At 44.6% G+C, this 12333-nt stretch overlaps 1 protein-coding gene across 1 annotated transcript; it reads left to right on the top strand.

Annotated features, from left to right (window-relative positions):
• The first annotated feature begins 205 nt into the window (after positions 1 to 205).
• LOC125188639 (phospholipase D alpha 1-like) lies at positions 206 to 4312 on the top strand. The gene is made up of 3 exons (XM_048085610.1): positions 206 to 496; positions 1783 to 3679; positions 3759 to 4312. The coding sequence occupies exons 1-3, from the start codon at positions 404 to 406 to the stop codon at positions 4190 to 4192; spliced, it is 2424 nt and encodes an 807-aa protein (XP_047941567.1). The 5' UTR covers positions 206 to 403; the 3' UTR covers positions 4193 to 4312.
• The last annotated feature ends 8021 nt before the right edge of the window (positions 4313 to 12333 follow it).

Raw genomic sequence — 12333 nt, 5'->3', positions numbered from 1 at the left:
ACATCATTAAATTTAATTTAAGTATGCTTTCAAGAATAAAATAAAAAAAGATAAGAAATGTGATTAATAATATTCAAAGATGTATTTATTGTTTCAAAGAAATGGAAAAAAGAAATGTGATTAGTAGTCCCTCCCATTTTTTTGTTTGTCAGTACTATTACCCAATCAAAAATACATATAGGAGTATACATAAACGAGATCAGTTTGTTGAACTTAATACCTCTTTCCTCTTTCCTCTTTCCCCTTTCACACACAATCTCTCTCTCTCTAAATAATTGAATTAATTGTGTACTGGGTTCCTCGTTTCCTGCGTCCTTATCTTCAATATAAACCACATGCGAAATCTCCAAGCTTGAGAAGAAACACAAATTAACTAAGAAGAAGAGAAGAGAAGAGAAGAGAGATGGCGCAGATGCTACTCCATGGAGATCTTCACGCCACTGTTTATGAGGTCGACAAATTGCACATTGGTGCCGTCGGCTTGTTTTTCCGTAAGGTAATTCGCTCTTGTTTTTCCACTTTTTTTTTCTTCTTCTTCTTCTATTTTATTAATCGTGATTATCGAAGCCAGTCATCTTATTTTTACAAAATTACTTTCATAAATCCATGTTTATTCTAAATTATTTTATGTTCCTCAACTTTTTACTTTTTCTGTGCAAGTATTATTTAACTTTGACTTTAAAAGTACATTAATCCAATTTACCCTTTTTATCGCAAAGCGCAACATTTGAAGATTTTTTAAATATGTGGCCGAGACCAAGATTCCTGATCGGGATTGGATATTTGTCATTTTTTTAATATATTAAGCTGAAATCAAGATTTGACGCTTGTATGTGGTTCTCTCTTTCGAATCGTGTCATACTATTATTTTCTGTGGTCGTGTTACAACTAATTTTGCATTCAACTATTTTAATATCAATCCGTTGCCACATCTAATTTTTGGTGAAAGCGATGGTTTACTTCTAGATCTGTATAAATACGTGTAATAGTAATAATTAAAACGACACAAATATCAATTGTGATTTATTTTGAGGTGTATGGAACTTAATTACAAACGGTACTAATAGTACTGTTTTAAAGAAAAAAAATTGACTTCACACCAAAACCTTACCATGAATACTTAATTACTGTCGTAGAACGTTGATAAACAATAAAGAATGATGACCAGTTGATAGAAGCCATCATGAAGTTATTAAAATAAGGAGCCGTTGATGTTGACTGATTGGCTTTCAAGCTTAAAATATCATTCTCGTGCATTATTTCTATTGGCCTTCTTATTTTTTAATATCCTTAAGCTAACATATAAGACTAAATAAATCAATCTACTGCAAAAATAGGCTCGATTTGATAAAAATATGTTCAGCTAAGCTTGATAGGGTAATGAATCGAGTTTATTAGTAGTAATTGGTAGGTTTATAAATTACGTTGGAAATGAATGTTATACTAGTGTGTGCACGTATTTTTGTTTCATCTTAATGAACGATTTGAATAGCATTGGTTTATTAGATAAGAATGACACCTTCTTTACTTGAAAGTTTAATAAAAATGATAGTACTATGATTTAACGCTTATTAATACTATAACTATTATAGAAATATTACAAATTATATATAGAAAAAACATAATAATACTTCATCCATCTTTCAACACTCAAACTCTTGAAAAATATTACACCACCATTTGAATGCATTGCGGGAAATTTGAATGATTTCGGTTCACTAATGAGACCCAATTTATTGGAAGACGATGAACATAGTGATAATACATGTGTGCAAAATGCAGGCAGTAGAAGGCGTGGAGAACGTGCTGGGGTTCGGCGATACCTCCTCGAAGATGTACGCGACCATCGACCTCGAACGAGCCCGCGTCGGCCGAACCCGTAAGCTCGACCAAACTGCAAACCCCAGATGGTACGAGTCCTTCCACATCTACTGCGCCCACATGGCCTCCGAGGTCGTCGTCAGCGTCAAGCTCAGCAAGCCCGTTGGCGCCGAGCTCATCGGCCGCGCCTACTTACCCGTCTCCGACCTCCTCAAAGGCGACGAGATCGACACCTGGCTCGAGATCCTCGACACCAACCGCAAGCCCATCGATGGCAATTCCAAGATCCACGTCAAGCTCCACTACTTTGACGTCAGCCGCGAGCGCTTCTACGCTCGCGGCCTCAAGACCCCCAACTTCCCGGGGGTGCCTTACACTTTCTTCCCGCAGAGGAAGGAGTGTAAGGTCACGCTGTACCAGGACGCCCACGTCCCCGATGAATTCATCCCCCGGATACCCCTCTCCGGGGGCAAATTCTACGAGCCTCACCGCTGCTGGGAGGACATCTTCGACGCCATAAACGACGCCAAGCACTTCATATACATCACGGGGTGGTCTGTTTACACGGAGATCACTCTTGTGAGGGACACGCGGCGCCCCAAGGCTGGCGGGGACGCCACCCTTGGGGAGCTCCTTCTCAGGAAGGCCAACGAGGGCGTCCGCGTCCTCATGCTGGTGTGGGACGACCGGACCTCCGTTGGCTTCCTGAAGACGGACGGATTGATGGTCACGCACGACGAGGAGACGTTCAACTACTTCAACGGGACTGAGGTGCACTGCGTGCTCTGCGGGCGCAACCCGGACGATGGGGCGACCTTGGTGCAGAACATCGCCATCGGGACGATGTTCACGCACCATCAGAAGTCGGTGGTGGTGGACGCCGCCATGCCTGGCAGCGGTGACCAGATGAGGAGGATCGTGAGCTTCGTGGGCGGGATCGATCTCTGCGATGGGCGTTACGACACGCAGTTTCACCCGCTTTTCCGGACGCTGGCCACCTCCCACCACGACGATTTCCATCAGGGGAACATCGAGGGCGCCACCATCACGAAAGGCGGGCCGAGGGAGCCGTGGCACGACATACATTGCAAGCTGGAAGGCCCCGCCGCGTGGGATGTCCTGTTTAATTTCGAGCAGAGGTGGAGGAAACAGGGAGAGAAGGACTTGCTCCTCGAGATGAATGAGCTCCGGAGCATCATAATCCCACCGTCTCCGGTGACATTCCCTGATGATCCGGAGACGTGGAACGTGCAGGTCTTCCGTTCCATTGACGGAGGAGCAGCCTTTGGCTTCCCGGACAAACCCGAGGAGGCGGCCAAGGTCGGCCTCGTGAGCGGGAAAGACAACATCATCGACCGGAGCATACAGGACGCCTACATCCACGCTATTCGCAGGGCGAACAGGTTCCTCTACATCGAGAATCAGTACTTCCTAGGCAGCTCCTTCGCGTGGAACTCCAAGGACATAAACGACGCGGATATTGAAGCACTGCACGTGATCCCGAGGGAGATCTCGCTCAAAATCGCATCGAAGATCGAGAGAGGGGAGCCCTTCCGAGTCTACGTGGTTCTCCCTATGTGGCCGGAGGGATTCCCTGAAAGCCAGTCCGTTCAGGCGATACTCGACTGGCAGAGGAGGACGATGCAGATGATGTACACTGACATCATCGAAACCCTCCGGGCCAAAGGAATCGTGGCCAACCCCAGGGACTACTTGACCTTCTTCTGCCTCGGCAACAGGGAGGTCAAGAAGCCCGGGGAGTACGAGCCTGCTGAAAAACCTGACCCCAACTCAGACTACGGCAGAGCTCAGGCGAACAGGAGGACCATGATCTACGTCCACTCCAAGATGATGATCGGTACGTTAATAAATTAAATTAAAATATTCATAGCAAATAAACGCAGAACAAACTCATACGTAGTCAACATGATGTGCAGTGGACGACGAGTACATCATCGTTGGATCGGCCAACATCAACGAGAGGTCGATGGCGGGGTCGAGGGACTCGGAGATCGCGATGGGGGCGTACCAGCCTTACCATCTGTCAGGGGAGCAGCCGGCGAGAGGGCAGGTGCATGGCTTCCGGATGGCGCTGTGGTACGAGCACATGGGGATGCTCGACAACTCGTTTAGCTATCCGGAGAGTCTCGAGTGTATTCAGAAAGTGAACGGGATTGCGAGGCAGAATTGGGATGAATACACGCGGGAGGGGTTGGAGAGGGACCTTCCGGCCCACCTGCTCAACTATCCGGTCGAGGTGGCGGAGGACGGGACGGTAACGCAGCTGCCGGGGATGGAGAATTTTCCCGATACCAATGCTCGAGTTCTTGGCACCAAGGCTGCTTATATCCCTCCTATTCTTACTACTTGATTTAGCTTTATTTGCGTGTCTTTAATAAGAAATCATCCATCTATCTTCAACTATAATAAATCAGTTGCGGTTGATCTGTTGTATGAACCTTGATTGATTAATGCCAGTGTTTTGGGTGCATGTCAAGTCTTCGATGTATGGTTTCTTGCATTCAAATTGATGTGCACTTGGGATTACTTCAATTAAGACTGTCCACACTAGAAATAGGTCAGTCATTGACCAGCTACTCTCTCTCCCTGCCACGTCAGCAGCACTAAAAATCCATCTGCCACATCAGATTTAGGCCCGCCATAGGCCAGCCGCAATAAAAATAATTCAAAAACAACTACATTTACGGAATTAGACACAAAATACGGAATTAAATTTACGACACATATACGGGAAAAATTCGTTAATTTTATTTAAATAAAAAAAAGTACATTAACTAAAAATCAAAAAAATTACATAATAAAAAAAAAAATCCGGGCTTCCACACACGAGCCACCGCCCCACTCTACTCCTCACTAATTTATTAAAAAAATACATTAAAAAATGTTAGTATGTCTTGAATCCGTTATAGTTTGCCGCCCCACCCGACGCTATGACATGTTTCTGTTTTAGGTCTTAATTTTGTATTAGGCCTAGTTGTTGTTGTCCATCGCTAGATGTTGCTCTTGTACAGAAATTTAGTGAGAGAGAAAATTGCGTTTATATAGTTTTTCAAAAATTAAAAAAAAATAAAAAATAGCGCTAGCCGATCGCTGGCCGATCGGCACGCCACAATGGCGGCCAGCGCCATCAAATCGGCTAGCCCACGCCGATTTTCGGCTGGCCGATCGCAATGGTTCGGCTAGCCGACCGGCTAGCGACGCGAATCGGCTAGCTGGTGGGCTAGTCGCCATTGTGGATGCTCTGATAATGCGGTTGATACAAATTTCTCTCTTGAAAAATGTGTAATATGTATGGAACAAATAACATTCATTTTCTAGTAATAATGATGGGCAATTGAAACTAAAAATAAAAATATAATTATCTCATATTAATTGGTATATAGAGAGAATTGAATTATTTAATACAAGTATAGGTCTCATAAGATCTTCTGTCAATAATCGGTTTTAGGAGGGTGGCTGAAAGGTTGGTTTTGTCTGTGGTCTCTACGCGTTCAAATAGGAAATAGCAGTTTCCCTAGATCCAGCAAGTCCACCAGATCACTCGGTCTAGGAACTCGTGGGTCGCGAGGAATCCCGGTCGTCGGACACACAGAGCACTTTTTCTTTAAAAAACCCTCAACCAATTTACTAAACCTAGTATAGGGAAGTAGGGATCGATCCCACATGGAAGGATGCGTATTACTCATGTTCAAGGATTTGGGAGTGTTTTTGGTGTTGGCTGCTGCCACGCATTTTCTTGGGTTGAGGAAAATCAAAATTAACTTGACTTGGGAACTTTTAAAATATTCTTAAACTAACAGCTAGACCTAAGAAATAAACCTACTGTGGGGACCATATCTGAAAAAGTAAGGTACGACTAAAAAGTTGGCAGAATAACTAACTCTTGTACCGACTGACAATGACATCGTCTTCTACAACCAAAATTGTGTAAAACTTCTTAAGAAAAGCAGCATGAGCAAAATAAAAAAAACAGAGCTAGTGACTTGAAATCAAATTTATGCATAATAACGAAGAACTTAACAGATCTGCATACCCTAGACGAAGTAAAATAGAAACCAAGAAGAAAAAAACAAGATCTATCGAACTACTATCTTTCCACACGTCGAATACAACCTCAGACGCTAAATTCACTCCGGATCCAAGCGTCCGACATGAACTCCAAACAGCAGAAACTCTCCATCACGTCAGATTAAAAAAAAAAAAAAGAACTCCGAATACTCAAACAACCACAGATCTGTCACCAAATTCCACATCAAACACCTCAACATCAACATAAACAGAGATCGACATAACAATTGAAGAAATAAGCTAACAGCAGAGAGATCTATGCAAAATGACTTGAAATTTAACCACTAAACGCAGATCCACGAATGGTAAAACAATTAAGCATCATCATCATCAAGTTCGACTCCCAAAAGTGAAGTTCGACGGTGAAAACAAGCAAAACAACTGAAATTAAAGGTAATTGTCTCTTCGCCCTCACTCGGACGGTGTTGCCAAACACGAGATTTTCTAAAAAGTACCCAGCCGATCACGACTACCCCAGATCCATTCCCAAGTGTATGTAAAGTGTGTGAGCTAAGAAGAGTAAAAAAAAACTATCCCCTTTGCGTTGCATGCTCTTCTATATATATAGGCGTTTGAGTGGGCCCGGCGAGGTATAGATAAGACTTTGTTGCCCTCAGCTGTACACTCCTCTGTCACGCCAATTTTCCTTGTAAATCCTGCTCACTTCGTTCCTTTCCCTCGCTAGACCATCTCCTTCATTACTTCCTTGATCTAGCGATTTTCTTCACACACCTGGCTTAGGAAACGTGTTAGACTTTAAAAATTATAACATTTTTCGCACATTACCGATGCATGAAATTAGCCTTATCAAACTGCTCACACTTAAACCATACTTGTCCTCAAGTATAAAGACAAAAAAAGAAAAATAATAAGGCAAATTTCAAGCAAGGTTATCTCTTGACCGACTCCTAGACCTAGACACAAAAAAAACTAAGAAATATATGAAAATCATACAAACACGTAAAACACATATACATGAGCTAGTTTCAATTTTAGGCATCTGTCCCCACAAGATTAAGGTCAATCCAATAGTTTGCACTACTCCAAATAGGCCCTTTCCCTTCCTTTACCTAGCCAATCTGTCAGCTTGTCAAGATAGCTTTCTACTTACCCAATTGTTGGGTTCACTCAATCACTCAATCCTCACCGGGGATGTTAGGATCGATTCTCTCTTAAGTTAATGCTACACCACTGAAGCGTTAGGTTATGAGAGTTTCTCCTTCCCGGGTCGTGCTATTATCATTCCTGTTTTTAGACCATTTTCCCACCCTGGACTTCGTCCAGCTTATTCCTCCTCTTTTCTATTTTTTTCTCTTCTCTTTTTTTTTTTTTTTTTTTTTTTTTTTTTTTTTTTTTTAATTTTGCTTTGTCCAGCTTATTCCTCCATTTCTCCTTTCTTCTGGACTTCGTCCAGCTTTATAACGCCTTTCCCTGGACTTCGTCCAGCTTATACCTTCATAACCCATTTCCCAATTTTTTCTCCTTCATAGCTCTTCTCCCTAAGCATTCAGTGGTGGCCCTTAAACATGTGTTAGCTCAAAGTTATCTGAGGTCTATAACTCACTATATAGTAGGGCTTCACAACTAAGTAAGTAGAGGCATTCTCCGTCGTTCTTGCTTCACTCAAATTAACTAGGCTTATTTAAGGAAAAAGCTTCTAAGTTGAAATGCCTCCTATCTTCAATTACTTTCACTAAGGGGATCATGCCGTATTATATCCACTGGCTCATATGACAACACTTAAGACTAACAGACTCTTAATATGCAATACGGGTAATGCATTGACTCCTCTCCCCCTCCCACTTCACTCAAGCTTGTCCCTAAGCCATCGTCGTGAAGGGGGGAACAGAGAGATCAATGCAAAATAATCAAACAAAATAATAAAACTTCTCACACTTAGACCAAGCAATGGGCTAAGTGGGAGAAGAAACACAGGAAACATAGGAAAACAAACACAACAACAGAAAACACAAACTTCTCACACTTAGACCACGCAGTGGGCTAAGTGGGAGAAGATATAACAAATATTAAACACATATATAACAGGTAAATGAAAAAAAAAAAAAAAAAAAAAAAAAAACGAAAATTACGGCATATTAAAAGTTACTTGGTCAAGAGATGATTGGTCATTTCTGGGGCTGGCTCCCTCGAGAGCCAGACTGGGGTGGGATTCCGGGTGGGGTCACTTTCACTTTTTTCTTGGCTGGCTGCTCCAGCCTCTTCTTCCTCCTGTGTTGTTTGTTTAGATTTTGATTTTGGTGGGGCTGGAACTTGCACGGGAATGGTCGGGGGAGATCAACTGGAGCGACCGCGTGGTCGCTTGACGAAGGGACTGCTCTGAGTGGGGTCGCCCGACTTCACCGCTTCCGGACCCGGAGTTGTCCTCGGCCCGGATCAAGGGGGAGCGTCTCGCCGCATCCACTTCAACATTTTCATTGAAAGCTCCACCGCTTCCGTCATCCTATCATTCTGTTTGGCACACTTCACCAGCCAAATCAGCAATATTTCCCCTCAGGGTCTGTACTTCCTCCCGATTTCCCATCAATTCCTTCCTTATCCCACCGAGCTCCTTTATCATTTCTCTCCTCATCATCTGCATCTCCTTTTTCACGTCCTGGACTTCCTTGCGCAGCTCTTCAACCTCTTCACTCGGCATGGCTTCCTCGGCTTCCTCCTGCTCTGCCTTCACCTTGTCTCCCAACGAATAGAAGAGAGTCCTGGTGCCTTGAGTCTGCAGCAACCCCTTGTTGAAGAAATAATCAACACTAAACACCTCGGGGGTTCGCACATGACTACTAGCGGAGCGGCCTTGGCAATTCTCATGTCTATATTTCTCTGGAGGTAAGCGCCGATGAGGTGGCAGGTGTACATATGACGCCCCGGGTTGCTCGTCATTTGGTGGCACGCCTGCGCCAAATCCAGTATCCGAGGTGTACCTTAATACCCTTCGCCATGCACCATGTGAAGTAGAGATCGGTAGTAGTGAGAGCTGAATTCGCACTGCGCCAACCAGTATCCGAGGACCCGGTCTTCGATGTGGGAGGCTATGGAGTAGCTGGATTTAAACGCCCCTGATTTAGGGTGCGTGACCAGTTCCCATGCTGTCTGTACTTTGAAATCAGACGTGTTCTTTGGCATCCCGACCATCCTGTCATTCCATGCCCCCTCTTCATCTTCTGCCTGGGTGAACAACCCCATCCGCAAAGAACACTCCCTAATGCTCAACTCGTACTCCTGATTAAAAAGTCTGAATGTGATAGAATCCGCGTCCAGGTCAGTGGTATTCTTCAAACGAAAAGTGGAGAAGAACTCCCTTGCTAAATCCACTGGTACCCTGCTCCTTGCTGTGCTGCAACAGCCACTCGAAGCCCTATCGCTCGGATACAGGCGCGGAATTCTTTGTCACATGCGATCATTTTGAGCTCCCTTGAGCTGTACTGCTTTCCTGACTTATCCATCTTCCCGGCGCTACACCTCTCTTTGTATACCACGATCCTCTTTTGATCGTCGAACTGCCTCATCTCCTCTAGCAAACTTTTAGTCAGCCAAATTACCGGGCGTCCTAGAATCGGCTCTTCTTCAGCCTCCTCGGAGTTATAGCTGGGCTCAGGGGATGGGCTCGTCGTGCTCCTCGATAGAGGTTTCCTCGGTCACAGGGGAAAGGGTCTCCTCGACCTCCTGGACGGAGGGAGCTTTCCTGGACCGGGTGGATGTAGTCGCCGGTGCCTTCCCTTTTCTTGCCTTTTCCTTGGCCGGCGCGCCTGCTGCCTACGTTTGCGTCATTAGAACCTTCAAAGTCATCGACTTCATCAAGAGGCTTCTCTGGAGTGTGCCTCCTTTCTTCCTCTCATCGACCTTGGGCTCACTTTCTTCCTGGTCATCAACCGGGTCCACGATCAGTTTCAGCCCTTCTTCGGGCTCCGTGCCATGGTTGAATGTAGATCGACTCGCCGAAAGCTTTTACGGGGTTTCCCCCTCTCGACCAACATTGGGGTTGCCCCCTCGATATAAATGGGGTTCTCCCCCTGACATCTCTTTGGGGTTGCCCCCTCCTCCACCCGAACTCAGGGGTTGCACCCCACTGAAATCAACAGGGTTCCATCCCCAGTCTCGAAGAATCAGGGGTTTCCCCACTCGGCAGGTGATTCTCCCAAAGTAGGGGTTTCCCCACTCGGTAGTCTTTTACCCAAGACATACAGGGTTTCGGCTCCATTTGATCTTCTCAAACAAAGGGGTTTACCCCCTCACGAACTCAACGAGAAATAGGGGTTTCCCCCTCACACATTTCCCTACCCTCGAGATTAGGGCTCTCGGTTCCTTTCCCGCATGTCTCCACGAGTCTAAGTCATAAATCGGTTCGCCATCCTCCGTATTTGTTTGTGTAATGCCTCCTCTTCTTCCACATGCCTCTTTGCGAAGCGGTTTTACTGCATGCGGTGGTGTAGCGACTTCGCGATCCTTCTTCAGAGAGATTCGCCGATTTCGCAGCCGAATCTAACAGAGAATCGTCAGTGTACGGTGCAATCGGCGCTTGACGGCATTAGAATGGCGGCGAATAGGGCATACACCTCCTTTGCTTTCTCTATACTTCCCACCTTCTGCGTCAGTTCGGCCAACAAGGTTGGGTCATACTCAGTGCCCTTGGTAGAGTCCATCGGTGTAGATCTGAAAAAAAAATGAAAAAAACTGGGCAATTTTTTGGTTAGGGTTTCGTCCGTTTTTAGAGAGAGAAAATGAATTAAGAGAGAAGGAAGACCAATCAAAAATTTTGTCTAATTAGGAATGACTGGAGAGAGAAGGACGACGGTTGTTTTTCTGGTGAAAAGATGGTGCGGTTGCAGGCGTGATGTAAGCAACCGTATGTCTCCCATAATTATCGGCCAGAATTTGAAATTCGAAATATCTTTTCCCTCCTTGACTCCTTCCTTCAGATTCTCCTCCTGGCTAAATCCCCTCGACCATGCCCTACAAAATAAAGAAAATGAAGGTTCCAGACCCCTAGGTGAGGTTAGGGCATAAAATATCGATTTCCCTTGAGTCTGAATTACTTCGAAAATATATATATATATATATATATATATATATATATATATATATATATATATATTTTAAAGGAAAACAATTAAACTATTTACATCCGTGTTGTATTTCCGAGATTCCCTGGTTCAGTTTTGAATTTTCAAAATCATTAACTTACTCCTTGACCCAGGAATTCATCGGAAATTACCCCCGTCCCTTTAGGCAATAATAGGGAGTGTGTGTAGTGGAATCTCGTCCACAACACACAACTCAGAATTATCCCTATAGACTTTCACTCTATGACCGTTTACAAGGAAAGGAACAGAGTTTGGAGCACTTCCCTGGATCTCCACTGCTCCATTTGCTCGGATGCCAACGATGGTGTATGGGCCGATCCACTTAGACTTCTGGGTTCCCTGGCATTAGCTTAAGCCGAGGCGAAAAAGGAGCACCTTACTGTCCCACATGAAGTTCACCGACCTGAAGGTTTTTATCATGCCATAACTTCGTTTCTTTCTTTGTACCACATAGCGGAGACTCAAAGCGACTCCGGCCGAAGTTCCTCCAACTCTTGCAATTGTAACTTCCTCTCTTCTTCGCAAGCTATCGGCTTCATGTTCATTTCTTTCACTGCCCAATACGCCTTGTGTTCAATACCCACAGGTAAGTGACACATCTTACCAAACACAAGTCTGTAAGGTGACATTCCAATAGGCGTTTTAAAAGCAGTTCTGTAGGCCCACAATGCGTCCCCGAGTCTTTTGCTCCAGTCCTTCCTTGACGGATTAACTGTTTTCTCCAATATCGCCTTGATCTCGCGATTAGAAATCTCTGCCTGGCCATTAGACTGAGGATGGTAAGGAGTTGACACTCGATGGTGTACATCATATTTTTTCATCAAAGCCTCGATGGTGCGATTACAGAAATGTGTTCCTTGAGTCTGAGATGATGGCTCTAGGAACTTCGTATCTATTGAAAATATTATCCTTGAGAAATTTCGCCACCTCCTTCGATTCGCAAGTTGTGGTGGCCTTAGCTTCTATCCACTTAGATACATAATCCACTTCAACCAATATGTAAGTATTCCCATAGGATGACGGAAACGGTCCCATAAAGTCCATTCCCCACACATCAAAAATTTCGCACACGATCACTGGGATCAGAGGCATCTCATCTCTCCTTGAAATCCCCCCGGTCTGCTGGCATCTCTCACAACACTGGCAGAACTCAAAAGCATCCTTATTCAATGTTGGCCAATAAAATCTGCTATCGAGAACCTTCCTCGCTGTTTTCCATGGCCCAAAGTGACCTCCACATGCTAACGCGTGGCAATGATTTAACACATCTCTTTGTTCCCATTCGGGAATGCAGCGTTTAATCACTTGATCTGAGCACATTTTCCAC

This window comes from Salvia hispanica, chromosome 5 (assembly GCF_023119035.1).
Source record: "Salvia hispanica cultivar TCC Black 2014 chromosome 5, UniMelb_Shisp_WGS_1.0, whole genome shotgun sequence".
Taxonomy (NCBI): Eukaryota; Viridiplantae; Streptophyta; class Magnoliopsida; order Lamiales; family Lamiaceae; genus Salvia; species Salvia hispanica.
Note: the sequence above shows the minus strand (reverse complement) of the source record. Positions and strands in the feature narration are given on the sequence as shown.

What these genes read in the sequence shown, in the direction of transcription:
- LOC125188639 (XM_048085610.1), top strand. Translation starts at nt 404, where the DNA reads ATGGCGCAGATGCTACTCCATGGAGATCTTCACGCCACTGTTTATGAG. An exon ending in TCGGCTTGTTTTTCCGTAAG is followed by an intron (nt 497 to 1,782) that starts GTAATTCGCTCT and finishes TGCAAAATGCAG; the next exon opens with GCAGTAGAAGGCGTGGAGAA. An exon ending in CCACTCCAAGATGATGATCG is followed by an intron (nt 3,680 to 3,758) that starts GTACGTTAATAA and finishes CATGATGTGCAG; the next exon opens with TGGACGACGAGTACATCATC.